The sequence below is a fragment of the Pelobates fuscus genome, chromosome 13, assembly GCF_036172605.1.
Source record: "Pelobates fuscus isolate aPelFus1 chromosome 13, aPelFus1.pri, whole genome shotgun sequence".
Taxonomy (NCBI): domain Eukaryota; kingdom Metazoa; phylum Chordata; class Amphibia; order Anura; family Pelobatidae; genus Pelobates; species Pelobates fuscus.
This window is the reverse complement of record NC_086329.1, coordinates 32,985,647-33,012,496: the sequence shown is the minus strand read 5'-3', so window position 1 is coordinate 33,012,496 and position 26,850 is coordinate 32,985,647. Positions and strand designations below refer to the sequence as shown.

The 26,850-nt window shown below is 42.2% G+C and overlaps 1 protein-coding gene across 3 annotated transcripts in view; it reads left to right on the top strand.

Annotated features, from left to right (window-relative positions):
• Positions 1–12,849: 12,849 nt before the first annotated feature.
• The window catches only part of PPP2R5C (protein phosphatase 2 regulatory subunit B'gamma), an 87,504-nt gene continuing 73,503 nt past the window's right edge, over positions 12,850–26,850 (top strand). Inside the window, exons 1-3 of one of the 3 annotated variants that reach the window (XM_063440011.1) lie at positions 12,850–12,934; positions 18,287–18,352; positions 23,944–24,103. In XM_063440011.1, the coding sequence (XP_063296081.1) occupies positions 12,878–12,934; positions 18,287–18,352; positions 23,944–24,103 (283 nt within the window). In that variant the 5' untranslated portion in view covers positions 12,850–12,877. Of the gene's footprint in view, positions 12,935–13,022; positions 13,143–18,286; positions 18,353–23,943; positions 24,104–26,850 lie in introns of those variants that run through there. The other 2 variants (XM_063440009.1, XM_063440010.1) reach the window with 2 other exon arrangements.

The window sequence follows — 26,850 nt, the reverse complement described above, 5'->3', positions numbered from 1 at the left end:
GGGGGGGTGGATCCTGTACTGGAGGAGGAAGCGGAAGTGGATGAGGGTAATGAGGGAAGGGTTACAGGACTTCCTGTATTTGCGTCACTTCCTCTTACCGGAAAGTAAGGGGGCGGCAAAGGGATCTCGGACTCAGGGGGCGTGTCCAAAATGGGCCTAACACCAGCCCTAGTGGACGAACAAGTCCTAGCTACCATGAGGCGACACTGTTCCTCGTGGCATGTCCGGAGCCATTTTGGCGAGTCATTTACGGCCTGTCTCCAACAATCAATATAAGGAAACTGGCCGTAAAGTTCAGGCCTACCTGATACAGCCACGTGTAAGCGCTGTACCAGAGTTGGATCCAAACTGCCACGTGGCGGCCATGCCGCAACCAAAGTAGGCCACTCCCTAGTGCACAAAGTGACCAAACGTACAGGGGACATCTTAACCCCAAAATCACAAACTTTGAATCCCTTTTTAAAATTCTTAACCATACATCCTAAGGGATCCGGAATCGTTGACTGCGACGCACCCATATTTAACAATGGAACGTCGTCGACAACGAATACTATACACGCGTACTATTCAACAGTCACACCCGTTTCCTCTGGCAACAGCACCACGTGGTACGGTTACCAAGTGAAACGTACACAATAACAATAAACACTCAGGGAATTCCCGTACACACACAGCTGTTACACCAGTCACTATATAATCAATATTATGCCCTTTGGCGTAACTATACAGTCACCCACGCTATAATTCTCTATATACGAATTACCCGTCTATAACACACCCCAGTAACATCGTCTTTTACAAATAGCGGTTACAGTACGGTTAGCATAGGTCAAAGCACAAGTTAAGGTCACAATACAATTATTAGTGGTTATGGTGTTAAACATGCAATGGACGACAATGATTAGTACTTATTATATAATGTCAGTAAATATACAGGGTTATGGTACCGTGCACTATAATACAGCAACACACTATTAACACTCTCGCTAGACGGCTGAGCTCGCGCTATCTAACAAGATATACACTTTACTAAAACAATCGTTAACACATTTACAATTCCCAACTAAACTATTGGCCAGTACCTTGAATGGACTACCTAAAACTATATACACCCGTTTTGGTTAGCCACACTGCCCAATCACCACATATATAGCGAGCTAGAGAACCGAATTTACACAGGCGCCTCTTAGTCGCACTATCAAAAGTCTAGTGGGTTCCAAATTTACACGCCTTCCCACTTAGCCCAGATAGGATGAGAACTAGCGAACCGAATTTACACAGGCGCCGCTTAGTCTCCCGGTCCCTCCGACCTAGCGAACGTAATATACACCCTAGAACGCTAGTCTAGACAAGACACCGGTGTCCGGCTAGGGCTATTTACACCAGGACCCCGCCTGACTAACCAAATCAAACGGTCTGACTAAAGAGCGTTCGATCGAGCGGTGCGCCTTCGCTCCTTCCCTCCGACAGAGGGGGCAGATACACAGATTCAAAACCCCTTTGGGCCTACCGCACAATCGGTATACCCCTAGTGGGTCCTGCCGTCTAAAACAGCAGTTGTCTTACCTCCTCGTTCCTGAACCTGAGTTCACACTCATCGACGGGGACACCCCAGCACTTCTCACGTAGAGGCCGATGATCTCCTGGACAACAGACCAGTGGCGCCGAGACGAAGGGAGGTCCACGCAGAAGTTCAGGGGTGCAGCCGTAGAGAACGTGGGCAAAGATAGACCGTCTCACGCCTCTGCCTCTCAGCTACCGTTGAACGATGAGCTTCCCGGCCAATGCACCAAATGATACCGGAGAAACTGACGGAAGCCAAGCACAGAGAGATGGACACAGGTTTCTTCAGGAAGGAAGAGATTCTTTATTGGATCACCGATCGGGACTCAGAGGGACTAGCGTCACCAAAATACAGCAAAGTCTGAGTACTGAATACATAGAGTACATTCCTTATATAGCACTGTAGCTCCTCCCACAATTAACTACACCCACACATACCCTTAACCTATTTAATAAATAGAGTCTAAACTCATCCATCCGGTCTAACCACGTGGCTCATCTGATACAAAGGAGAGGGACGCGTAATTCCAGTTCTTACATTCCTGCACCTGGTCAGTACAGTGATAACAGTATCTTAGCTACGTGTAATTAACTAACTGATACTACAAACACATATACATACATATGCCTTGTGGCAATCTTAGCCTGCTAAACTTGTATTTTACTGGAATTACATCACAATAACACATCCAAAGTAGGAAAACTTTATATTATTAGAACTGGGCCTCAACTGTGATTTCAGCTGTGATATTGAGCCTGATAATTCGAAAGGTTAACAAGAAAAAAAAAAAAAAAAAGATTTTGATAACCCCACAGGTGGAAGATTACAGATAACCAAGTGCTAATTGGTGACAGGTGTGTTATTAACCCACCATGTTAGTTTTTAAGAAACTACAATAATTACATTGCAGGATTAACACCGCCTCTAGTGGCTGTCAATCAGACAACCACTAGACACACTTCCTTGGGGCTAACTGACTTTTGGTCGCCTAACGCGGGATGTCCTTGTGCTCTGCACATGTGCATTAACCCCTGTTAGATGACATCAGAGAAGGCGATGCTTCATCCAGTGCCAAGGGACATTGGTGCTTGAATCTTGTAAGTGACTAAAGGTTTTTGTAACCCTTTAATTGCCGGGGGAATGGCGCGATGGGGGGGACCAGAGGGCTTTATAGTGTTTGTATTACTAACACTATAGTTTACATAGGCTGAAAAGAGACTCGTGTCCATCAAGTTCAGCCTTCCTCACATTTGTTTTTTGCTGTTGATCCAAAAGAAGGCAAAAAAAAAACCAGTTTGAAGTACTTCCAATTTTGCAACAAACTAGGGGGGGGGGGGAAACCCATCTTGACCCCAGAATGGCAGTCAGATATCTCCTTGGATCAAGAAGCTATTACCCTACAGTTGAAAAATTATATAATTGAATATTATGTTTTTGCAAGTGTGCATCTAGTTTAAACGTCTGTACAGATTCTGATAAAACTACTCCTCCAGGCACAGAATTCCACATCGTTATTGTTCTTGAAAACCTTTCATTTGCCTTAGACTAAATCTTCTTTCTTCCAGTCTAAACTCATAACCCTGTGTCCTATGTATAGCCCTGTTTGTGAATAGATTTTCACACAATGGTTTGTATTGGCCCCGTATATATTTGTATAATGTTATCATATCCCTTCTGAGGTGATGTTTTTCCAAACTAAAGAGGTTTACATTCGTTAACCTTTTTTTTCATAGCTAAAATGTTCCATTCCTCTTATAAATTATGCCTATAGATTCCCTCCAAGTAATTCAAAGGGACTTTATTTGTATACAAGAACATTTGAGGGCAAGAATGATGAAGATCCTTCAAACACCATGTTGTAAACTAACACCAAGGGACAGCGTTAGGGGCGAGCATGCTATGCTGTCGCAAATGGGCTCCATACCCCAACATAGCTCGCACAGGTCTCAATTGACGTGGCATGGTCACCTATACTTGAAGAAAAACTACTGTCTGTATTTGTGCTCTCATTTATCAGCTAAATATTTTCTGTTTTCTTTTGAAATTATCTTCTGATTGCGGTTCGTAATTAAATCTTTTTTTGTGCGTCGTTATGAGTCTAACAGTTTTTTAAATTTATTTTTTGCAATATTTGCGTGCATCACTATACTTTGCATGTTTCTACACATTGGGAGTGCAGGATAGCGATAGTGCCTGTTAATCGACTTAACCCGTCCGTTCATGTCCCTCTGTACACTTTTTCTTCTTTATCTTTTTTTTTCTTATTGTATTCTGTACTAAAAGTCAAATTTAAGATTGTGATAAAAAAAAAATAAAAAAAATAGCACCTATTACATATTTATTTTGCTACCTTTTCACAATATTGGACCTTTGTCCCTCTTTGTCATTTTGACTGTGTGTATGTTTTCTAATTTTTTGTTAGACGTTTAGCAATGAAAGAGTTAAAATGTCAATGTTTCAGTCCAACCTATGCTCTCCCATGAAAACTGCAGGGTGTGGTTAAATGAATGATTCCTTTCTTAACTGTTTGAGAGCTGGCCTGGTCCTCTTGCAAAAATATTGAGCTAGCATATTTTTCCTGCTCTAGTGTATAAGCCTCGGAGCTCCACATGCCACATCAAAGAAACCATATGTGTTTGTGTGCAACTATGAGCACAAATCAAATGATCCTCAAGACAAGGAAACGTCATTCTATAATAGTCCTTATAATAATACGCACTGTAATTAGAAACAATCAATAGAATTTTACATTAGAAGTTCACTAGAGAAGGCTATTTTAAAATCAAAGCGGTTTTCCTGACACTATAATGCCCTGAGGGTGCCCCCAGCCTCAGGGTCCCCCTCCCGTGGCAGTGAAGGGGTAAAACCCTTTCAGCAGCTTACCTTATTCCAGTGCCGGGCTCCCTCGGTGCTGGTGACCCCTTCTCCCCCACCGACGTCAGCTCCCACATCCGTTTCTCAATGCTTTCCTATGGACGCTCTGCGAGATGGAGGCGAAATGTGCCTCCAGCGTCGCAGATGCGCCTCTAGTGGCTGTCCGGAAGACAGAGGCTGGATTAACCCCAAATGTAAACATAGCAGTTTATCTGCATCTGAAGGGTTAAAACCTGAGGGACCTGGCACCCAGACCACTTCATTGAGCTGAAGTGGTCTGGGTGACTATAGTGTCCCTTTAAAGCAAAATGCAACTGGTAATAGACAGAGTTTTTCACTGAAGTATACATTTTAAAAAGTGAATTTGGACCTTTGAATTCACGACAATTAACGTCTTAGATAATAACCTGAAAGTTAGATTTTGCTACGAGAGGTGAAAGACTTGTGGACAAGTAAGACTCTCTAAAAAATAAAAAAAGCTTCAGACCCCTAAACTCCGGACCCCTAAAGCACTTTAGCTTGCTGAAATACTTTACGTGTGAAGAGTGTGTCCTCTCTGTTTTATTTTTCAAAAAGTACAGAGTTCAATAGAAATGGGCACTTTTAGTAAGTAACCTTGTTACACCCCCCTGGCTTTCAATCAGACAATATGCAGGTTACTTCCTGGTTTGGTTAGCTCAGTGGGGCTAAATTCAAGAAGCAGCAATTGCCCAGAGCACCTAACTTGCATTGGGCTGCATTGGGAAGTCTGTGATTGGACAGCCACATAAAGTCTGGGCGGAGTTAGAAGGGGAGGACTTGCAAAGGCAACAGACAAGACATCTGCAGCTTTTGAAAGCTGTTTCTAAGATCTACCTACAATTACAAAAATGGATGATTACATTTGTTTTCATTGGGGTATATCTACTAAACAGTGATTTGTCATCTATCCCTTTTTTTGGGGGGGGGGAGCTTTGTTGAAATGTACGCAGCATTCAACATCATAAAATAGAAAACATAGGAACCGCTATGGGATAAATGCAGCTCTGACTGAAACACTGCATAGTGATATGACATAATTTGCATGCACAAAGTATGCATTTCCTGTGAAAAATAAATATATATGGGGGGGTTATTCATTAAACAGTGAATTTGGCTAAATTTAGCCTATATAAACATACAAGGGGGTGTACTTGCCATTGTCCACCCTCCCCAAAAAAATTGTTGACTGTCCTGTTATAACTTTGTAAGTAAAAAATTGTAAAAAAATAAATAAATTATATATATATATATATGTAAATAAATAAAAGACGTTAAAAATAAAAACCACAATGCAATTAAACATATTCTATTTGAGCCTTACGGGGGCTCAGCTCAAAGTGATCTGCGAGGTAGGAAAGCCCTTACAAGGCTCAGCCAGAGCGCTCTTATTAGTTTGCTTACAATTTTTAGATTTTTTGATTTTTGCATAATTTAATAAATGTATTACCTGTGTGAAACCTTATAGAAAAGGGAGGGGGGGAGGTTATGATATTTGTTTTTCTTTATTATAGGAAGGGTTTACATTATAGCCAATATAAATGCAGTGAATTATAAAATAAAACAAAAAACACTAATCCTACAAGAACAATCTAGAACAAAAACTAACGTCCAAGGGTAATTGAGATTGACAAAATTCATTTTTTTGTAAGGAATCACAGTGCAGAATATAATAAGATCAAAACGATTACACAGAGGCATAGCCCTGCTTTATTCACAGATCTTGTTTTTTTGGCAGGTGTCGGATGTGGGTGTCAGATTTGGTGTGACTGGTCACACCCTGGGAAATTGATGGCCTCCTTGCTATACTCGGAGTCCCACCTCTTGTATTAATAGAATACAACTATTAAAAATAAACATGAAAGCTAAAAATGGCTACATTGCACAGTGAATCTATACAATTTAGATCATGTAGTTATGTAAAAAAAAAAAAATCTCTTTCCTATGCTAAAGTGACAGCAATTGAAAAAAAACAAGTAACAATAAAAGTAAAAAACGGTCATCTTTAACATTCCTAAAAGCACAGCATGCAGCATTTAGTCCTCTCCCAAACCAGGAACTGGCTTCACCAACCAGGAGCCTCTCATTCTGGTCTGTATTATTTTGTATTCCATATCCCCATAGAAGGTATGGGACATGTAGTTTAACCCCTTAAGGACACATGACATGTGTGACATGTCATGATTCCCTTTTATTCCAGAAGTTTGGTCCTTAAGGGGTTAAAGGAACACTGTAGAGTTAAGAATACAAACCTGTTTGTATTGTTAGGTGCTTGAAGTATTATAAATGTGTTTCAGTAAAAGAATTCCAGTTTGTCAAACCATTCCTAAATAATGTGACTTAAACCAGGAGAATATGCCACTAAACCCTGAGCAATAGAACCTCTACAGGAGTCCTTAATAATGCCCATTAAAGGAACACAATTGTGTATTCCTGACACTACAGTGTTAAAAAAAAACATTTTAGGTGTCCAGCCCCTCCCTTGGCCCATTAAATAAGTTTTAAAAAGAACCTCACCTTTATTCCAGCACTTTGCGGGACAGCTGGTGCTGACAACGCCCCCACTCCACCTCATTGGCTGAGATAATTAAAATGTATGATCTCAGCCAATTCAATGCATTCCCATAGGAAAGTATTTGGAGGCTATCGCGCATTTCTATGAGGAATGTATGGCGAATCCATGCAGTGCATGGATATGTTGAATGTCTACTGACCCAGGAAGCACCCCTGGTGGCCGTCTGAGTGACTGCCACTAGAGGTTTTTACTAGGCCGCAATGTAATTTCTCTGAAAAGGCAATGTTTACATTAAAATGCCTTCAGGGACAGACTATAGACACCAGAATCACTACATTAAGTGTATCTGTAATCATAATCTCATATGCTGCAGAACTGTACAGATGTTTGAATAATATTTTAACAAAATAACCTATAGGTCTTGATTGTGATGCTTGGCAGGGCTGGTGTAAATTTTTCTTTTTCTTTTTTTCAATATTTTAATCTTCTTCTTTATGTTAATCTTATTGTCTCTAATCCTATTGTATCTAATTCTATACCTAGCCAGGCATAGGCAACCTTCGGCACTCCAGATGTTTTGGACTACACTTTCCATGATGCTTTGCCAGCTTTAAGGGTGCAAGAGCATTATGGGGGATGTAGTCCATAACATCTGGATTACCGAAGGTTGCCTATCCCTGAGAGACCCTTTTTTTTTTTTTACAGTTAAAAAAGTGGTTCTCTACACAGTTCGAACATCTTTTGTTAATCAGAATAAAAAAAAGAAATATATATTAAAAACATTTTTTGAAAACATCTAGAATTATCTATGGATCTTATGTTAACTCCTTTGTTGTTTGTAACAACCTATGTTGTAATGACACAAATCTGTTCAAAACAGCACCCGATCCATTAATTCTCAAGGTAATTTAGGTTCCCCCCAAAATAAAGGGATGATGCTTAAAAAGCTCTATGTCCTAAAGCAGGATGTAATGCCCTCAAATAAAAGCTGGTATTAATTTACTGCCTTCCTGTGTGCTGTGGTATGGAATTAAAACAATAATAAGTCGAAATACCTGTTGGAATGCTTTTTAATTTGCAACGAGACAAGCTTTCACAGCTGTGTTGTGATGTCACGCTCCGTAGTACTCAGCAGAGAAAATGTATGGCACGGATACAGAAATGGTGTACAATACATCAACAATTTAAATCAACTTCAAGGGACAAAAAAATAAAAAATCGAATTTGACAAAATCACCTCTGACCTATATACAGCCTATTATGCAGTTTAATAGGTCTCTGGAGTCCTACCTAGACATGCAGCACGTTAGTTTGTGATCCCAGTGTTCCCCCTTTGGGATTATGTCTCATTTTAATAGAACACTCCAAGCACCAAAACCACTACAATGCACTTTAGTAGTTATGGTGGCAAAAGTGCCCTGCCACCTACACACCTCAAAACAGTCTTCTTACCTGGAGCCTGCCATGCACCGCTCTCTGCCTCCATCTTCTGGTGTTGAGAGCCAAAAGCCAGTTAGATCTCCTGAGCTAAAGTTCATTACATGAGAGCAACAGTGTCATGATCCCTGCTCCTTCTGCACACCGTAATGCTCATGTTGACATCGAGTGTCATTCTGATGTTCTCCTTACATACGCACTGATGCTCTCGTCACTTTTGACGCCGTGCCATTTTGTATGCATTCAGGCACATCGGTCGAGAACCTTTTGGCATCATAATTGACGCAAGGTAATAGCAACTGTTCTGGGGCTACTTAAGGCGAGTCTGACCAGTCCTCCTTGCCCTATCATATTCTCAGTTGCCTAAAAGTGTATTTTCTGGTTATCGACTTGGCTTTGTCTTTGAGTATCCTGATCTCCCACATTTAGCCAGGCTGCTATAAGGCCAGTACTCTGTTGTCTTTCTTTAGCATAGGACACTTTGTGCCTTAAGTTTGGATGTTAGGGTGTACATGCCTTAATAGACAGTAGTAGTGCCCAATAGGGCATTATAAAGCTATAGAAAAGGGTTCTAGTAACCCTCTAAGTATGATTATCCTATATTAGATAAGTAGTAATTACAAACCAATTATAGCCTTATTGTCAGTTATACAATTGCTACATGTGTACTCTCATGATAGTATCTTGGATAAAGAGGGTTAATGGCTTAATAGGAACCGTCAGGATCCATAACAACTGCATTCAAATTAAGTTGTTATGGTGAAAAGAGGTCTTACCGTTAGGGTATAAAACAATCAGAAACGGTTTTACCCTTAAAGCCACCACTCCAACAGTGGATCAGTAGGCATCCTCCAACATCCGCTTTCTGAAAAGCTTCAAAACAGAAGCCTAGGACTGCCGCAGGCAGTAGCGCTGCTGATTGGCTAAGAGCAGTTAGCTGCCGCTCTCAGCCAATCAGTGACTGCCCTTACACAAAACAGTTTGCGAAACTTACATATTTTTCTCAAGCTGTTGTATGTTTCTATTGAAAATTGTTTTTACAGCTAAATTGCTAACTTGCTGCACTGATACTCGGTGCTATAACTTTTTGGTTGGTCTTTCATGGTACCTTTTTGAACAGTTATCTGTCTATAAACTTGATCTTCTTCACTAGAATCGTCAGGAACTTATTTATCGTACGTGGGTATTTTACACTAGACACTTTTCTCTAATTATTGTGATGCACAATTGTGTTTCACAATGAGAGCTCCGACACCACTTACGTTGCGTGCGCAAGGGGGGAACAACTTAGCGGTTTTGATGCTTGTAGTGTTGTTCCTTTAAATGAAGATATAAAGCATATATTTTGCCCTTTAAATGTTCAGTACACGGAGAGTGCCATCAGGAGGCAAGACACAGGTTACACACTGAGAACATATAAAAGTAGAAATCTAGTTTGATTGATCTTTATAAAACCTAGTTACATGCTGTACAGCATTCTTAGAACCAACCGCTTCCAATCTGTACTGTATTATATATTTTCTAAATCGCCGGCTATCTACTGGCCAACATCTACTGTCTCCTTCCCTTTATTAAAACTCAGAATATAGCAGAAGAAGTTAAGGGTGTCAGAGTGAGAAAAGAAATCAAGAGAAGATGTTCTTCGCTACATATATCCACGCAGAAAACGACAAGAATGCGTAAGCCGCTCCAAATAAGAGCAGTGACCTGATTTTTATTTATAGGTGATGTATCACCTGCTTAATAAACACTGTGAGCACTAAACATAGAATTAGGAGGATCATGTTCATTGCCTTCGAATGACCAAACCGGTCCCAGAAATAATTGAATCCCGTAGAATTCTTCTACGTTTAGATTTTCTACAGGTTTGATTGATTCTGTCCTGTTGTCATGTGACACAAAGAGAGCTATGCATGTTTAAAGTCTGTTGTTAAAGATGATTTTTTAAATTTGTTTTCATTGATTACAACTTTTAAAGGAACACTACAAACAGATAAAAGATTGCAGCTTCAATAGTAATATGAATTTGAATAAATTTCTTTTGAAACACCTCCCCCTGCTTTCACAGTTGGAGATGTTTCTTTGACTTCTTAATAAGAAGTCTCTGATTGGTCAATCTGCCAGTGCAGGGCAAGAAAGGGTGGGCTTGATACTGGAGAAACTGACGGAAGCCAAGCACAGAGAGATGGACACAGGTTTCTTCAGGAAGGAAGAGATTCTTTATTGGATCACCGATCGGGACTCAGAGGGACTAATGTCACCAAAATACAAGTTCTGAGCCCCGGACAATAGTGCAGGCTCCTTATATAGGCATATAACTCCTCCCATATTAAGCTCCACCCGCACATTCTCTTGACCAATCAATACAAATAAGAATTAACTTCCTGCTTGACCGCATGGCCTGTCCAGCACAATGGAGGAGGGGAATACTACATCCTGTATTCTCGCACATGCTCTGTACACTACTGATCGTATCTTGCCATGTGCAACCAACCGACCGATACGTCAGCATATGCACGTACACATGCCACGTGGTAATCTCGGCCTACTAAATTTATTTTTACCGAGATTCCACCACAGGCTTACAATAGCTGCAGACACTAGATCTGCAGCTATAGCAAAGTATTTTTTTTTCATATATACACTAAAGGAAAGCATGCAAAAGAAAATACATGAATGTTTTCCTTGAGGGTATATCTACTAAATAGTTTAAAATATGTATTTTACAATGGACCTTTAAAAAATATAACCATAGCTGCATTTTTTGTGAAAGATGTTTGATGCTCTATTTCTTTTTGATTTGATTCTAGATCGCAAAAGAACTGATCATTCTCTGAGAAGCAGTGAAGTCTGCGTAACATCCAGGTATTACTAAGGGGATTTATAAAAGTGGAAATTTCTGTAGAAATGTGCACTTTTATCAAATAAACCAGAGAGGTAATGCTGTTAAAGGAACACTCCAAGCACCATAAACACTGTAATGCAGTGTAGTAGTTATGGTGCCATGTGGGCCCCCCAATGTAAGTACAGGTAGTCAAGTTGCATCAAAGCAGTTTGAATTCTGTTGGGTTCTGCTCTCTGCCTTTATTACATCCTCCAGGCCTGCTGGCGATACTGTCAGTCAATTAGAGCAGCCCTGCGCAACTCAGTGGAGCTAGAATGTGGGGAGTGCCAATGCATTAATGGCACCATAACCACTACAGAACACTGTTATGTTTAAAGGGTTAATATAATGCTTTTCTCAAGAAGCATTTGGTAAGGCTGTTTCACGCAGCTCAGATCGCAAGTGTGCGCTCTGAGCTGGGGAGGGAAAGCTTTAAAAAAAAAAAAATATATATATATATATATATATAAACTGCAAAGGCTTGCACTCCTGGTCACCTTCAGTAATGCCCAGAGCTGGTCTGGCAAATCATGTAGACAGAGCAAAAAGAACCGCACTCCAGGGACTTCGTTCAAAGTTAAACGTAACTTTTATTTAATCCATTAAAAATCGACGTTTCAGCTCCCACATGGTGCTATCATCAGGACACATTTAGCTTTTGTCGTCTATCCTGATGAAAGCGCCATGTGGTAGCTGAAACGTCGACTTTTAATGGATTAAATAAAAGTTACGTTTCACTTTAACTTTCAACGAAGTCCCTGGAGTGCGGTTCTTTTTGCTCTATCTAGGAAGAATTTACAGCTCATTTACAAGGTTATTTACGTACAGGGGTATTTAATAAAGTGAGAATTTAAAGTGTTTAATGTTAAATTTCATTTCAAACAGACCAATTGGAAAAAACTGAGGTTTTTTTTTTTTTTTTTTTCTTAACTAAAGTGAAAATTTACGAGAATTTAAAGGACCACTATAGGCACTGTGTTTTCCTGGCACTATAGTGGTCCTTTAAAGTTAATTTCTAAATTTAGCCCAAAATAGCGGAACTAGAAAATATTTCTCCAAGTCTCTCGTTTTCAGATTTAGTCATTTTGACATTAAATTTGAACGAATTCACTTTGAATTCCCAGCAAGTCTCACATTAGTGATGGATCCTGTGCGTCAGCTTTTGCTTTCGTTTTGAGAACTCTGGTCTAAAGATATAAAATGTTCCATGAATTCTCACTGTAGTGAATAATCCTGTAAAGTATGAATTAGTGAGAATACCACATGAATTTCTAAAAAAAAAAATTAGGTCAAAAAAGCAGAATTGAAATAAAAAAAATCTCCAGTACAGCTCCATGTTCGGCTGTTTTAACCTGAATTGAACTTGAATAATCCCCGGCCAGGTGACAGCAGCTCCCTGTAGAAGCTCCTGCCTCTCTAGCCCGGGCAGCAGGACTGAGCACCTGCAGCGTAGGCAGTGAACTACTTACAGCACGGCCCCGCCCACTCCCCGTGCTCTCGCGTGAATTGCCTCCATCGAGCGAGCGAGCGAGCAGGGGCGTGGCCGAAGTGACGGGTACACGGTGACGGAGGACAGGCGCTGGGCATGGAGACGTTGGAGCACGTGACGCCGGCCAGCCAATGGGAGAGGACGTGTCCGGAGGTGAGGCGCTGCGGCTGCAGCCTGGGAGAGTGAGGAGGGGAGAGCAGCCAGCCAGTCAGTCAGGCAGTGAGTGAAGTGAGTCGGGCGGGGGAGGGGTGACTGTCACCGGAGTCCGAGGAGCTGCCGCCGCCGCTGACAACCCGGAGGAGGAGGAGACAGGGGGGGAGCACGGAGCGCCGCCATGCCGAATAAAACCAAGAAGGAGAAAGTGAGTGCGACCCGCGCCCCAGTCAGCCAGCCTTCCCGCCTCCTCCCTCCCAGCTCCCCCGGCCCGGAGTGCAGGGAGGGAGGCGGCCGGGCCGGCCTGGAGGGAGGTGGGGCACTGAGCAAACTTTAGCCGGCGCTTCTGGGCCTAGTCACCAAGTTACTGAGAAAAGTGTCAGCTGAGGGGGACAGAGTCTGAACACTCACTCACACTCCCACTCACTGAGTGCTGGAGTCTGAACACTCACTGAGTGCTGGAGTCTGAACACTCACTGAGTGCTGGAGTCTGAACACTCACTGAGTGCTGGAGCCTGACCACTCACTGAGTGCTGGAGCCTGACCACTCACTGAGTGCTGGAGCCTGACCACTCACTGAGTGCTGGAGCCTGACCACTCACTGAGTGCTGGAGCCTGACCACTCACTGAGTGCTGGAGCCTGACCACTCACTGAGTGCTGGAGCCTGACCACTCACTGAGTGCTGGAGCCTGACCACTCACTGAGTGCTGGAGCCTGACCACTCACTGAGTGCTGGAGCCTGACCACTCACTGAGTGCTGGAGCCTGACCACTCACTGAGTGCTGGAGCCTGACCACTCACTGAGTGCTGGAGCCTGACCACTCACTGAGTGCTGGAGCCTGACCACTCACTGAGTGCTGGAGCCTGACCACTCACTGAGTGCTGGAGCCTGACCACTCACTGAGTGCTGGAGCCTGACCACTCACTGAGTGCTGGAGCCTGACCACTCACTGAGTGCTGGAGCCTGACCACTCACTGAGTGCTGGAGCCTGACCACTCACTGAGTGCTGGAGCCTGACCACTCACTGAGTGCTGGAGCCTGACCACTCACTGAGTGCTGGAGCCTGACCACTCACTGAGTGCTGGAGCCTGACCACTCACTGAGTGCTGGGCCCCAATCCTCACTCACACCCCACTTACTGAGTGCTGGACCCCAATCCTCCTAGCATATCTCACTCACATCCCTCGAGGAAGAGACTCCCTGAGAGCTGATCCCCAATACTCCTAGCAGATTTCACATCCATGGAGAGTCTCTCAGATAGCTTGAAGATTTGTCAGGGAGGTTGTTTACGCTGCAACAAGGGGCCACACACACAGTACCCGTAGGGAAATGGGGTGGGGGCTAAATACTACATTCCTATGGTACTAGGTGGCTACACAATGCACGTGTGTATTATCATTTATAATTCAGCACTGTGAAATGTGAAAATATTACTATTAGGCCTGAAGAAGTCTAGAGGAACACAAGGCATGGAATGCCCTGCTCGTGAGTTTAGTCTAACATATTCCCAGGTAGCACTTCAATAAAAACACCATTTTATATAATTAAGCACCACGCGTTTCCGCTGCAGTTTCATGCAATTAAATTCAATTACATAAGCTTGGCATATAGAGTCAAGAGGTCATGTTTGCCCTTCTAAAGGGAAGAGCTGTCGATGGTGTAGGAAGGTCTTTCTGAGTAGTTAGGATTCTCAAAGTTTCCCTAAAGTAGTGAGCTGTTTTGGGAAATCTTTAGACTAGACTAGTGCCTAAGAGCTTTTTCCACAAGTCTAATTGTGCTACAGGCGACTGATTAAGTGTTATAAAGTAGTTTATTCCATTAGAGTGCTTAAAGTGACACTTTAAAGCACCATCCACACACACTACAACTTATGTTAGTTGTCATGGTACAAGGAGTCTTTTGACTTTTTAAAAAACAAAAAAAACACCCAAGGCTATCTTGTCTGCAAAAGCTTGACCCTCTGCCACATTGTCAGTCTAAAATTAAAAAGGATGGTGGAAATGTAGCTCAGAACACAGCTTAGAGACACTTCGAGCTTATTGGTGTCTTATCAGCCAGCCCAATCGTGTACTCCTCTAGCTAGGAAATGAAGTGTTGGCTACTACTGAACATGCTCTCTAGTTACTGTGCTGGAGAACAAGCGTATACTCCTGTAGGAGGGTTCTCCTGCCCTCCTTGGTCAGTAAGTTGTCGTCATAGCTGCCTAGGTCAAAGAAGTGATTGATCGGTGGTAGGTTCTATTTTCAAAAAGGGTTTCCATTTTTTGGTCTGTACAATTGCTAGCATAATGTTTAGAGGCAATTTATTTTCAAATGAGGCAAATTTTTATGTGTACCATGATGAGAAAGGGAAGAAAATAATTTTATTTGAACTGCCTACACAAGTGATAGTAATAAAACATGGAAGACCCATGGCTTAACAGATTCTGGGATTTGTCACATCTTATGAGGTTTGGGGCCAGGATGTTAGATCGTCACTTGGATTCTACAGGCAGATGGAGAAAGGGAAATCCACATACCCATGCCATATATTTATTATACGTTTAGAATATTCCGAAGCAGGTTTGTTAGTCAAGAGCTTGCATTAGAAGAGTGATAATTGACAGCTAGCAAAATCTGCAGCGGTTTGTGCTTTAAGGCCCATGTGTGACAAATAGACCAAACAGAGGCATGGAACCTGTTTTCATGAAAAAAAAAAAAAACACGTTCATGTTATGCATGCTGTTGTTTTTTTTTTTTTTGTTAAACACACTGGTAGGGTGTTTTTTGAGCTCTTTCATTGGTTTGCTAGGGAGCCTAAAATATTTTTAATTCAGTATTTTGTCTGCAGTACTTGTTAATGTTGCAGGTACTCTAATTCTAAAACCTAAAGCTCCATAGTTATTCATGTGGAATCACTTAGTAGTGTACTTATCCATGTGTTCTGGTCAATTCAAAACAAATTATGGAATTTTGGGGCAGACTTGGACGTTTAAATATATTGATAAGTTGTGCAAGGGTAATCCTGTTTTGGGTTGACATAGATTTAACTACTATTATTTTCAGGTCAGCACTGTTTATTAATTTTAAAGGAGCACACTAACCACTACAGCCCAGAGTAATGTGTCAAAACATTTTAGAACAGATTGACAACTTACCGAGGGCCCTACCATTGTCTGCACTGTACTCCTGCAAGGAGAATCCAGTTATCTCCATTGAACACGGCCATTCTCATTGTCTGAGAGTGTCAGCCTTCGGCCAACGAGGAATATCTTTCCGATAGGAGAAGCCTAGTGTGTTGCAGCATCTGAAGACCCGCCTAAGTTTTTAAACTGATCTAAAATGGTTTGATGAATTACCAGTTGCCAGGACACTTCACTCTGCAGGCTTTAGTGGTTGTGAAGCTTAGTGTTTCTTTTAACTAGGGATGAACCAGAATGAAAATTCTTGGGCAAAACACTTTTTTTATTTAAGTAACACACCAAACTTGGACAGAAAATAACTTGTAACTAATGTAATCTAGTCCTGTGTCAAGTAATGAACTCAAACAGCAGATCTAAGCTAGCATTATGCAAGTACAAACCTTCTATACAAATTATAACAAGCAATATAAACTCTGAATTAAAAAAAAAAGCAGTGAAGGAAAATACATGAAAACCATTAAAGGACCACTATAGTCACCCAGACCACTTCAGCTCAATGAAGTGGTCTAGGTGCCAGGTCCCCCAGATTTTAACCTTTCAGATGTAATCAGAGGATTGAGCAGTGAGGCTGCAGGGGCATGTTTTATACACCAAAACTGATTCATTAAGCTAAAGTTGTTCAGGTGACTATAGTGTCCCTTTAAGACTTTTTAAATTGAAGTTCCTGAACCTATAGTGTTAATTTAAATTGTGTCATTGCTATGATTTTCTATTTATTTTTAGAAGTAATAGAATACATTGTAAGGAGTGAAATACAAGCACATATTTTTAAGTTAAAAGTGCATAACATTTCATCCTATATTTGTGGTAGCAAATGTTTAGATTAAAGGACCACTATAGGCACCCAGACCACTTCAGCTTAATGAAGTGGTCTGGGTGCCAGGTCCAGCTAGGTTTAACCCTTTCTTCTATAAAGATAGCAGTTTCAGAGAAACTGCTATGTTTATAATAGGGTAAATCCAGCCTCTAGTGGCTGTCTCATTGACAGCCGCTAGAGGCGCTTCCGCGCTTCTCACTGTGATTTTCACAGTGAGAAGATGCCAGCGTCCATAGGAAAGCATTGATAATGCTTTCCTATGGACTGGCTGAATGCGCCGCGCATGCACATTCAGCCGATGACGAGAAGGAGGAGGACGAGTTCCCCGTCCGGCGCTGGAAAAATAGGTAAATTTAACCCCTTCCTCTACATCCAGCCCATCGGTAGTGGAACCCTGAGGGTGGGGGCACCCTCAGGGCATTATAGTGCCAGGAAAACAAGTATGTTTTCCTGGCACTACAGCGCTCCTTTAAGGAATTGATTTAAAAAAAAAAAAAAAGTGGGCGCCTCTGCCTCCAGTCAATTTTTTGGTATAATCAACTTAAACTTATCTAGCAAAGAATTGACTGACAGTGGAGAGCAGGAGAACTCTTCCACAAGTAGGCAGTTCTCCTACTATCCAGTACAGCAACCACTGTGCATGTGCTGTTGTTCATCCCTTGCCACCACTTTTAACACTGATGTTAGATCACTGTTAGATGCCAACATGTATGCTTTATGGACAAGGATTGACTTACAAAAAAGATTAAAAAAAAAAACTGAGCATGCAAAAATTAAATTAGTCCAAAAGCTATTAAATGTACAAAGCCAAGGTTGTTTGTTCCCAGAGTGTGTCACTTTAACACTTGCCATATTTTCATTCATTCTAGGTTATTTCCTTTTACTTTGACTACTGTGACTAAGATTAGTCATATCCTTCCAACGTTGAGTGGTGATGGTGTGCTACGAATGCTAGGGCGAGTTAGCCCTGTGCTCACAGCATATCATGAAAGTCCCTCTGTCTCAGAAGAGGTGAAAAGGTCTTAGATGTTGGGAGGTCATCATAATCCCTTCAATAAGATGTAGTGGTTTTGGTGCTTAAAGTGCCCTTTTATGTGAATGTTTTTTTGTACTGACCGATCTGCTTATGTTAGACCTTTATTAAAAGCTGCTCTTTTATAGACACAACTTTGTTTTTAACTTTGGTCTCACACACACAAATTCTCAGAAATGATCCCTTAATTTGTCCTGCACTTCACACAGAATGGGTTCAGTAATCAAATTGTCTTATTTATCAAAGTGCTATTCAGCCTAAAAAAAAAAGTTAAAAAAAATACTACCATAAATTACATTTGACTATTATTACTTTCCAGGAACCTCCAAAAGCTGGAAAAGTTGTCAAAAGTGGAAAGGAAGGTCAAGATAATCCTGAACATGAGGTAATATTTGAGCACCTGAATCAGTAATAACATAGATTTTTTTTAAAATTGTATTTATATTGTATAAACCCCCCAAAATACTATGTGCTCTTAGGTCTTTGCAGTTTTAAAATCATTTTTCTTATAATATTCCTTATGTAAATGGTTTGGTATACATTTTTTGTTACTTTGCAAAGATCTAAGCGTAGTGTAGTAGATTTTTTATTTTATTTTTTTCCTTACATAGGTAAGTGTATGGGAAACAGAATTTGGAAAGATTCAACTATACACTGATTGACTACGTTATTAAAACCACTTACAGACAGCAAGTGGACAGTCAGTTATTGAATTTCATGTGCTGGAAGCTGGGAAAATGGGCAAGTGAAAAGATCTGAGAGACTTTGACAAGGGCCAAATAGTGATGGCTAGACGATTGGGTTAGAGCATCTCCAAAATTGAATTGTTGTCTTCCCAGTATACAATGATTATTACCTATCGAAAAAGTGGTGCATGGGGGGTCATGGGCAACCAAGCCTCATTGATGCACATGGGAAGCGAACAATAGCCCGTCTCTTCCAATCACACAGAAGAGCTACTGTAGCTTTAATGCTGGCGATGATAGACAAGTGATTAGAAAGGTCAGAAAACACATTGCAGTTTGCTGTGTATGTGGCTGCGCAGCGGCAAACCGGTCAGTACATGTAAGATGACCCATGTCCACTTCCAAAAGCACCTTCACTAGGACCTTGAGCTTTAGAGCTGGACTATGAATCAATGTAAGAAGGTAGCCTGGTCTGATGACTCTTTTTCTTATAGAGAGGTGGATGGTTGGGTGTATGTGCGTTGTTTACCTGGGGAAAAATGGTAGCAGGATGATGCCCTATGGGAAGAAGGCAGGTCAGTGGAGGCAGTGTTATGCTCTGGGCAATGCTCTGCCAGGAAACCTTGTATGCTGGCATTCATGTGGATGTTACTTTGACACGTGCTACCTAACTATAGCTTGTTGTAGTCCACGTACAAACCTTCATGGCAATGGTGTTCCCTGATCACAGTGGCCTCTTTCAGCACTCTGCAAACATTTTTCAGGATTGGTTTGAGAAACAAGGCAAAGAATTCAAGGTGCTGCCTTGCCCACCAAGTTTCTAAGCTCTCAATCCGATTTTAAGCATTTGTGGGATGTGGTGAAATAACAGATCCCATCTGTTGAGGTGCCACCTCACAACTCTCAGGATTTAAAGGATCTGCTGCTCATTTATTGGTGCCAGATTTCACAGGACACATTCAGAGGTCTTGTGGAGTCCGTGCCTTGATGCATCAAAGCTGTTCTGGCAGCACAAGGGAGACCTACACAATATTAGGCAGGTGGTTTTCAATGTTGTGGCGGATCAGTGTATATACATTGTTTACACAGTGAATAATAATTAAACTTTTTTTTATTTTAAATACATTTTTCTTTATTTTCAAAAGCATAAAGAGTATGGGGTACAGAAGAGAAGAGGGGACATTCAGGTATTACATAAAAGGGTATAACAATACATATGCACATAGTTAGATACTGTACTTTTCCCCGTACGTTTAATCCAGCTTTGGGACGAGTCTGCACCATGAGGTTTTGGTGTAACGGATAAAATGTTAGGGAGGTAGGCGTCCATAGCGCAGCTCTTTCCTTTGAGGGGTTGTATGACTATGGCAGACGTAACCTGAAGTGGGGTAGTCTAGGGGGAGAGTAGAGGTAACAAAGGAATGGAGATAGGGGGTAATTGTTCTGCCTGGTAACCTCTGAATAATTTCTAGTAGATTCTCCTATAGTGCTAGATTGTAATAGTCTTTGTCTACGTACGGATGGTCAATCACTTAGCTAGGATGGTTGAGTTCCGATCATCTCCTGGGGAGCGATTCCAGAATTCAAGCCACGGCCCTCATATTTTAAGGTATTTGTTCCGTCTTCCCAATATTGACCAATGTATTTCTTCCATTTCCCTTGTGCACTCAACCCGTCTTATCCATTGTTCCCTACATGGTATGCTGGGTCGCCGCCAGTGTGTTGGCACAAGGGCGTTGGCTTCCCCAAGTAGTGTGTGTAGGAGTTGTTGTTTATGAGGATCCTGGAAGGAGCGGGGCCACCCTAGTAAAACCTGAGATGGGGTGAGGCCTGGTCTCAATGTGAGAATGTTTGCTCTATCAGCTAGTATAACCTGCCAGTATGGCTTTATGGCTGGACAGCTCCACCAGATGTGTTCTATGTCACCCAAACCCCCAGAGCATCTCCAGCATTTATCACTAACGGAGGGCCAGAATGTGTGCAGTGTAGCTGGGGTCCTGTACCATCTAGTGACTCTTTTGTAGAAGGTCTCTTTACGGGCCACACTAACAGGGGTTTTGATCCCTGTTCTCATAATGTCTGCCCAGTCCCTATCCGACATGTGAATGTGGAGATCTCTCATCCATTTCTGTTGGAATAGAAGCGGAGTATGCTCCCTGTCAGCAGTTTGAAGAATACGGTAAATTTTTGATAGGGGACGTTTTGGAGCAACTTCTGGGGTACACATGGTTTCAAAGGGGGTGTCCTCCCTCGGGCGCCAGAAGGGGATGACCGACCTGTTTAAGAAGTTTTAAGTTGTGTTCTGCCCATTATGTCGAGGAGCGTATCCTGCCTATTTCGCCTGGGAAGAGCCTTTAATGTAGGTGGATTACTGGCTTCCAGTACCTCAGCAATGCCTGGGTTTGGCGATCCCGTGAGTCTCAATAGGATGGGGCTGCCCTGTCCTCGCTGGAAGTCTGGGTTGTCTGCCAGGGGGAAATATCTCGAGAGTCCTGGGGATAGACCCCACGTGTTTTTGTAACGTCTCCATGTTGTTAGGATATTGTGTGTGAGTGGATGGTGAGTTGGTGAGAGTCCTGTAAGTGGACAAGTTTGCCACGGTAGTGTATGGAGGGGGGGGGGGGGGGGGGCTGTACAAAGCTCTGTTCTAGGTCGTACCATGATTTTTTCCTACTAGTGTTTGTCCATTCCTTTATACGGGTGAACAATACCGCAACGTAATATTTGTATATGTGGGGAAGACCCAGGCCACCGCTATCTATGGTGGATGTCAGTGTGGAGTAGGCTATTCTAGCCGGCTTGTTGCCCCAGGTATAGTGTAGGAACAGGGTTCGCATTTGTTTGAAAAAGTCCCTAGGGAGTGGAATTGGCAGAGCCTGAAATAGGTAAAGTATTTTCGGTAGGACCATCATCTTCAAGATGTTAATCCGACCTATGAGGGAGAAGTGGGGGAGGTCCCATTTGTGGAGGTCTTGCTTGATGCTGTTTAGGAGGGGGAGGTAGTTGAGTTTGTATAGGCCTTTGGACGGTGCGGTTAGTTTTATTCCCAGGTAGGTTAGCCCGGTCCGGGTCCACGGGAAGGCGTGAGTGTGTTGTATGAGTGCCTGTAGGGCCGGCCTCACGGAAATCCCCAGGATTTCGCATTTGTCGGCATTTATTTTAAAATTAGAGAGGGCCCCGAAGAGTCCTATGTCAGTTTGTATCTGCGGGAGGGTTTTGATTGGGTCAGTGATCGTGAAGAGGATGTCGTCCGCAAATGCTGCAACCTTCGTCTCACCTCCAGGGTACCTGTACCCTCGTATATTAGTGTTGTTTCTGATAGCCGTTAAAAAGGGTTCCATAGCTATGACAAATAAGAGGGGTGAAAGGGGGCATCCCTGACGCGTACCGTTATTTATCTGAAAGGGTGTGGATAAATGGCCATTGACCCTGACATGGGCGGACGGTCCCCTGTATAAGGTTTGTATCCAGTTCCTCAGTCTCGGACCGGTCCCCAGGACCTCCAGGACCATGAACAGATAAGACCAGTCCACCCTGTCAAAGGCCTTTTCAGCGTCTATCGCCATATGCTGTGTTGGTGTGTCCTTTACTGTTGCCCCGTGGATGACGTTTAATATTTTTGTGGTGTTGTCCCTGGCTTCGCGGCCCGGCACAAAGCCGGCCTGGTCAGGATGTATTAAGTCTGACAATAGGGGTTTAAGCCGGTTAGCGATCATTTTTGCCATTAATTTTACATCAAGGTTTATTAATGAGTTGGGCCTGTAGCTCCCACATTGCGTGGGGTCTTTGCCGGGCTTGGGGATAATAGTGATCGACGCATTCAGCATCGGGGGCGGTAGCGGGGTCGCCCTGGGTCAGGCCGTTAAGTGTCTTAAGAAAGTGGGGGATTAATTCCGGTGTTAGTGTTTGGTAGTATCTCGCAATAATTAAACTCTTGGTGAGAATCAGAAATGCTATATATCATTGCCCTGCTCACAAATAACAGGTAAAGGCGTGTTCGGATTACCGTATATACTCAAGTATAAGCCGACCCGAATATAAGCCGAGGCCCCTAATTTTACCCCCAAAAACTGGGAAAACGTATTGACTCGAGTATAAGACTAGGGTGGGAAATGCAGCAGCTACTGGTAAATTTCTAAATAAAATTAGATCCTAAAAAAATTATATTAATTGAATATTTATTTACAGTGTGTGTGTATATAATGAATGCAGTGTGTGTTGCAGAGCCTTGGTGGGGGGTGGGCAATTTTATTATTATATATATATTTTTAATTATTTTAATAAAAAAATATTATTTTATTTTTTTTTGTCCCCCCTCCCTGCTTGATACATGGCAGGGATGGGGGCTCTCACTCCCTGGTGGTCCAGTGGCATTGGCAGTTCAGTGGAGGGGGGCTGGCAGGAAGCTCTTACCTCTCCTGCAGCTCCTGTCAGCTCCCTTCTCCTCCGCGCCGGTCCGGTCAGCTCCCCTGTCAGCTCACCGCGTAAGTCTCGCGAGAGCCGCACTATGACCCCGCTGCTCTCGCAAGACTTACACTGGGAGCTGACAGAGGTGCTGAACGGACCAGCGCGGAGGAGAAGGGAGCTGACAGGAGCTGCAGGAAAGGTAAGCGCTCTCTACCAGCCCCCAGTCTGTATTATGGCAATGTAAATTGCTATAATACAGACAGTGACTCGAGTATAAGCCGAGTCACTGTCTGTATTGTAAAAAATGTCTGTAAAAAATGTGCTGAAAAATTCGGCTTATACTAGAGTATATACGGTAACATACAGTGGCTGATTCTTCAACTGTCATTAGTCTAATACTATCCTTCCCTTTTGTGTCACTTTACCCCTCTACCTCTAGCATGTAAGCTCATTGAGCAGGGCCCTGAACCACCAAACTTGTCTTGTTACAACTACATGTTTGTTCGTCCATCCACTATAAAGCACTGCAGAATTTGTTTGCTCTATATAAATAACATAATCATCACAGACTTCCCAATGCAGCTCAATGAGAAGTGTATGTAAACTGTCATGATACTAATTTTGTGGCTCATTTTAGCAGCACATGTTATTATGGAGTTGGACCATAACCTGCAACTCTCTAAATATAAACACAATTTAGAAAAGTGGTTGTTTTTTTGTTTTTTGTTCTCACTCACCTAAAGCTCAACACTGATGTCTATACAATGTCAATGTAATGTAAAAGGAGGGTTCCATGTCTCTTAAATTCACAGAAAACTAATTATTCACAAGCACTTTTTTCTCTATTGAGATATGTATGTATAATTGTTTACTTCATTTTTAGGTATCCAACAAAAAAGCAAATAGTACCCCCCCACCAGCTCAAGTATCCAAAATAAAAGTACCTACTCCTCAAGCTGTTGTAAAGAAAGAGAAACGACAGAGTTCCTCAAGGTTTAATGTGAGCAATAATCGAGAACTGCAGAAACTGCCAGCTCTAAAAGGTAGGTTTGCCTTTTTTTTTCTTCTTCCTTTAGTTCTGTTGCTTGAACCTTTTATGTGCAGCTCAGGGAATGCTTTATATACACAGATATAAAGGCTACCTGAAAGAAATAGAAATACTTTTCCAACAGCGTCATTAACCAGACTAGAAAGAGAGTTCCAGCCTGGCTAAAGCCAATTATGTGCATATTCTATGCACAGGGGGTCACAGTCTTTGCACAGCGGCTCAGTCAATGAATGAGTGACTGGCTGGATTGGCATCTGGCTTCTGCAGCTCTCTCAAAGCCAAATGCACGTCTTTCAGCAGGACCCAGGTAAGGGGGCAAACTATTTACCCCCATCTTAGGGGAGCTATGCCAGGGTACTCCTAGCATTATAACCACTCCAGCAGACTTTAGTGATTTTGATACTTGGATTAACCATTTAACAGAACTGCATGCTAGAACATTTTTATTGAAAGTGCAAGTAACCTGCAAGCATATCTAATTGGTCATAGACTAGAGTACACCTTTTGGCAAGGGGGTACATAATATGATTTTTGGGTTGTTGCATGTAATCCCCAGTTGCTTATTTAATGTGAGTTTCTGGTGCTATTTGACATTTCTGTTTTGACTATCTTGGTTGTACATTGTACAATTTTAATCTCCTTCTTAACAGTATACTGCAGCATTTTGAATATAGGCAAATGTCATGTTATCTATGGTTGACCCAATATAAAATTGCAGAATTCATGCTCTTAAAGGGATTCTCTAGTGCTAGGAAAACAACCCCATTTTCCTGGCACTGTAGAATCCTGGAGTGCCTCCCTCCCTCCTGCCCCCCATCCGACATCGTTGGAGTTAAAACCCCTACTGTCACTTACCTGAATCCAGCGCCGATGTCCCTCGCTCCTCCTCTGCTGATGTCCGTTGGCGGGGGAGACCTTATGCGCATGCGCGGCTGTGCTTTTCTATGAGTGTTCCGGTGACGCTGGAGGTCCTCATGCATAGCGTGAGGACGTCCAGTGTCGTTAAGACAACAAAGTCTTTGAAGAACCCGGAAGTCCCTCTAGTGGCTGTCTACCAGAGGATTTAACCCTGCTCCCAATGGGCTGAAGTGGTCTGGGTGCCTACAGTGTCTCTTTTTAAATAATCTGTATATTTTAGTCTCAATTTTCTAATATATTTTTTTTCTTCATCCCTTCCCTTAGAGAAATAATATTTTATTCTTATAAAACATTTAATTATTATGTAAAACAGATTTAAAAAAAAAAAAAAAAAAAACTAAAAATAATACAACTAAATATTTAGGGACGTACTAAAATATCGTAGATCTATTTCTAAGGCATATAAACCAGGCTCTCCTCTGTACCCAGAGAGCTCTCCCATTTTGGTTTTTAAAAAACTGCTTAAAACCTGCTTGGGGATAAAACAAGACTGTTACAGTACCCACAGACTCTCTGCTTCAGTGGTTATGGTGTCTGGTTTGCCGTTTAAGATTACTTCCTCCACACACAACATATTTTGTACTCCAATGAAATAATCACCAAGTTTTTGAAAGATGACAAAAGCCAGCATGCTCTCTTTTGCGTGTACTTGTTTTTATGTTTCATTGGTTACGGGAGTGTGGAATATCAGAATAAAAAGTTTTTATGGTTTTTCAACACGGCCATATTGTGTCAAAAGACAAAAAAAAATTATCAAAAGTGCCCTGCTGATATGGATAAGAACAAATGGAAAAAATACAGCTTAAAAGAATGTTTATAACTAAACAGTTCTGTTTGTAGTTGAGGAAAATACAATTTTGAATAAGTGAGCACAGTATGTAAACATGTGCTCTGACTATAGTTTATTTAAAATGGGTAATCATCATGCAGTAGGTATGGCTCAAGCATGAGACTTAAAGGGACACTCCAGGCACCCAGACCACTTCTGCTCATTGGAGTGGTCTGGGTGCCAACTCCCACTACTCCTAACCCTGCAAGTGTAATTATTGCAATTTTTTTATATACTGCAATAATTACCTTGCAGGGTTAACTCCACCTCTAGTAGCTGTCTACTAGACAGCCACTAGAAGTCAATTCCCGATTTCTAGCAAGGACTTTCCTTGCTAGAGCGTCGCTGGACGTCCTCACGCTGTGTGAGGACCTCCATCGTCGCTCATTTCCCCATAGGAAAGTATTGAAAATCTTTTTCAATGCTTTCCTATGGGGAGCGCTTATGTGCATGCGCGGCATTGCCGCGCATGAGCATTAGGTCTCCTCGGCCGGTGAGCGGGATCAGTCTCGCCCACTGGTCGACGGAATCAGAGGGAGGAGCGGAGGAGGAGACAGCGACGAGGGGCATCGTCGCTGCCTCAGGTAAGTGACTGAAGGGGTTTTCACCCCTTCAGCAACTGGGGATTGGGGGGTGGGAGGGAGAGGGTACCTCCAGTGCCAGGAAAATGGATTGTTTTCCTGGCACTGGAGTTTCCCTTTAAATATATTGGTAAACGCCAAGATAACAAAGTCTAAAATCCCAAATAAGAGGAAAAGCCATTTAACAACATAGAAAGGTATGTTCCTTGACTTTTGGTGAAATAAAGGTTACCTTATTTACCTTGGTGGGAAATATATTCAGAATTGTGCATGCTGCTAAAAAAAGTCATGCAAGTATGGAGACAGTGATGTCAAATCTATTGTTGCCAAACAGTTCATTAAGCCAATAAATAAGCGGAGGTTGGAGTAGGCGTATTCCTTTACAAACAATAGTGTACCTCCTGGTACACCTCC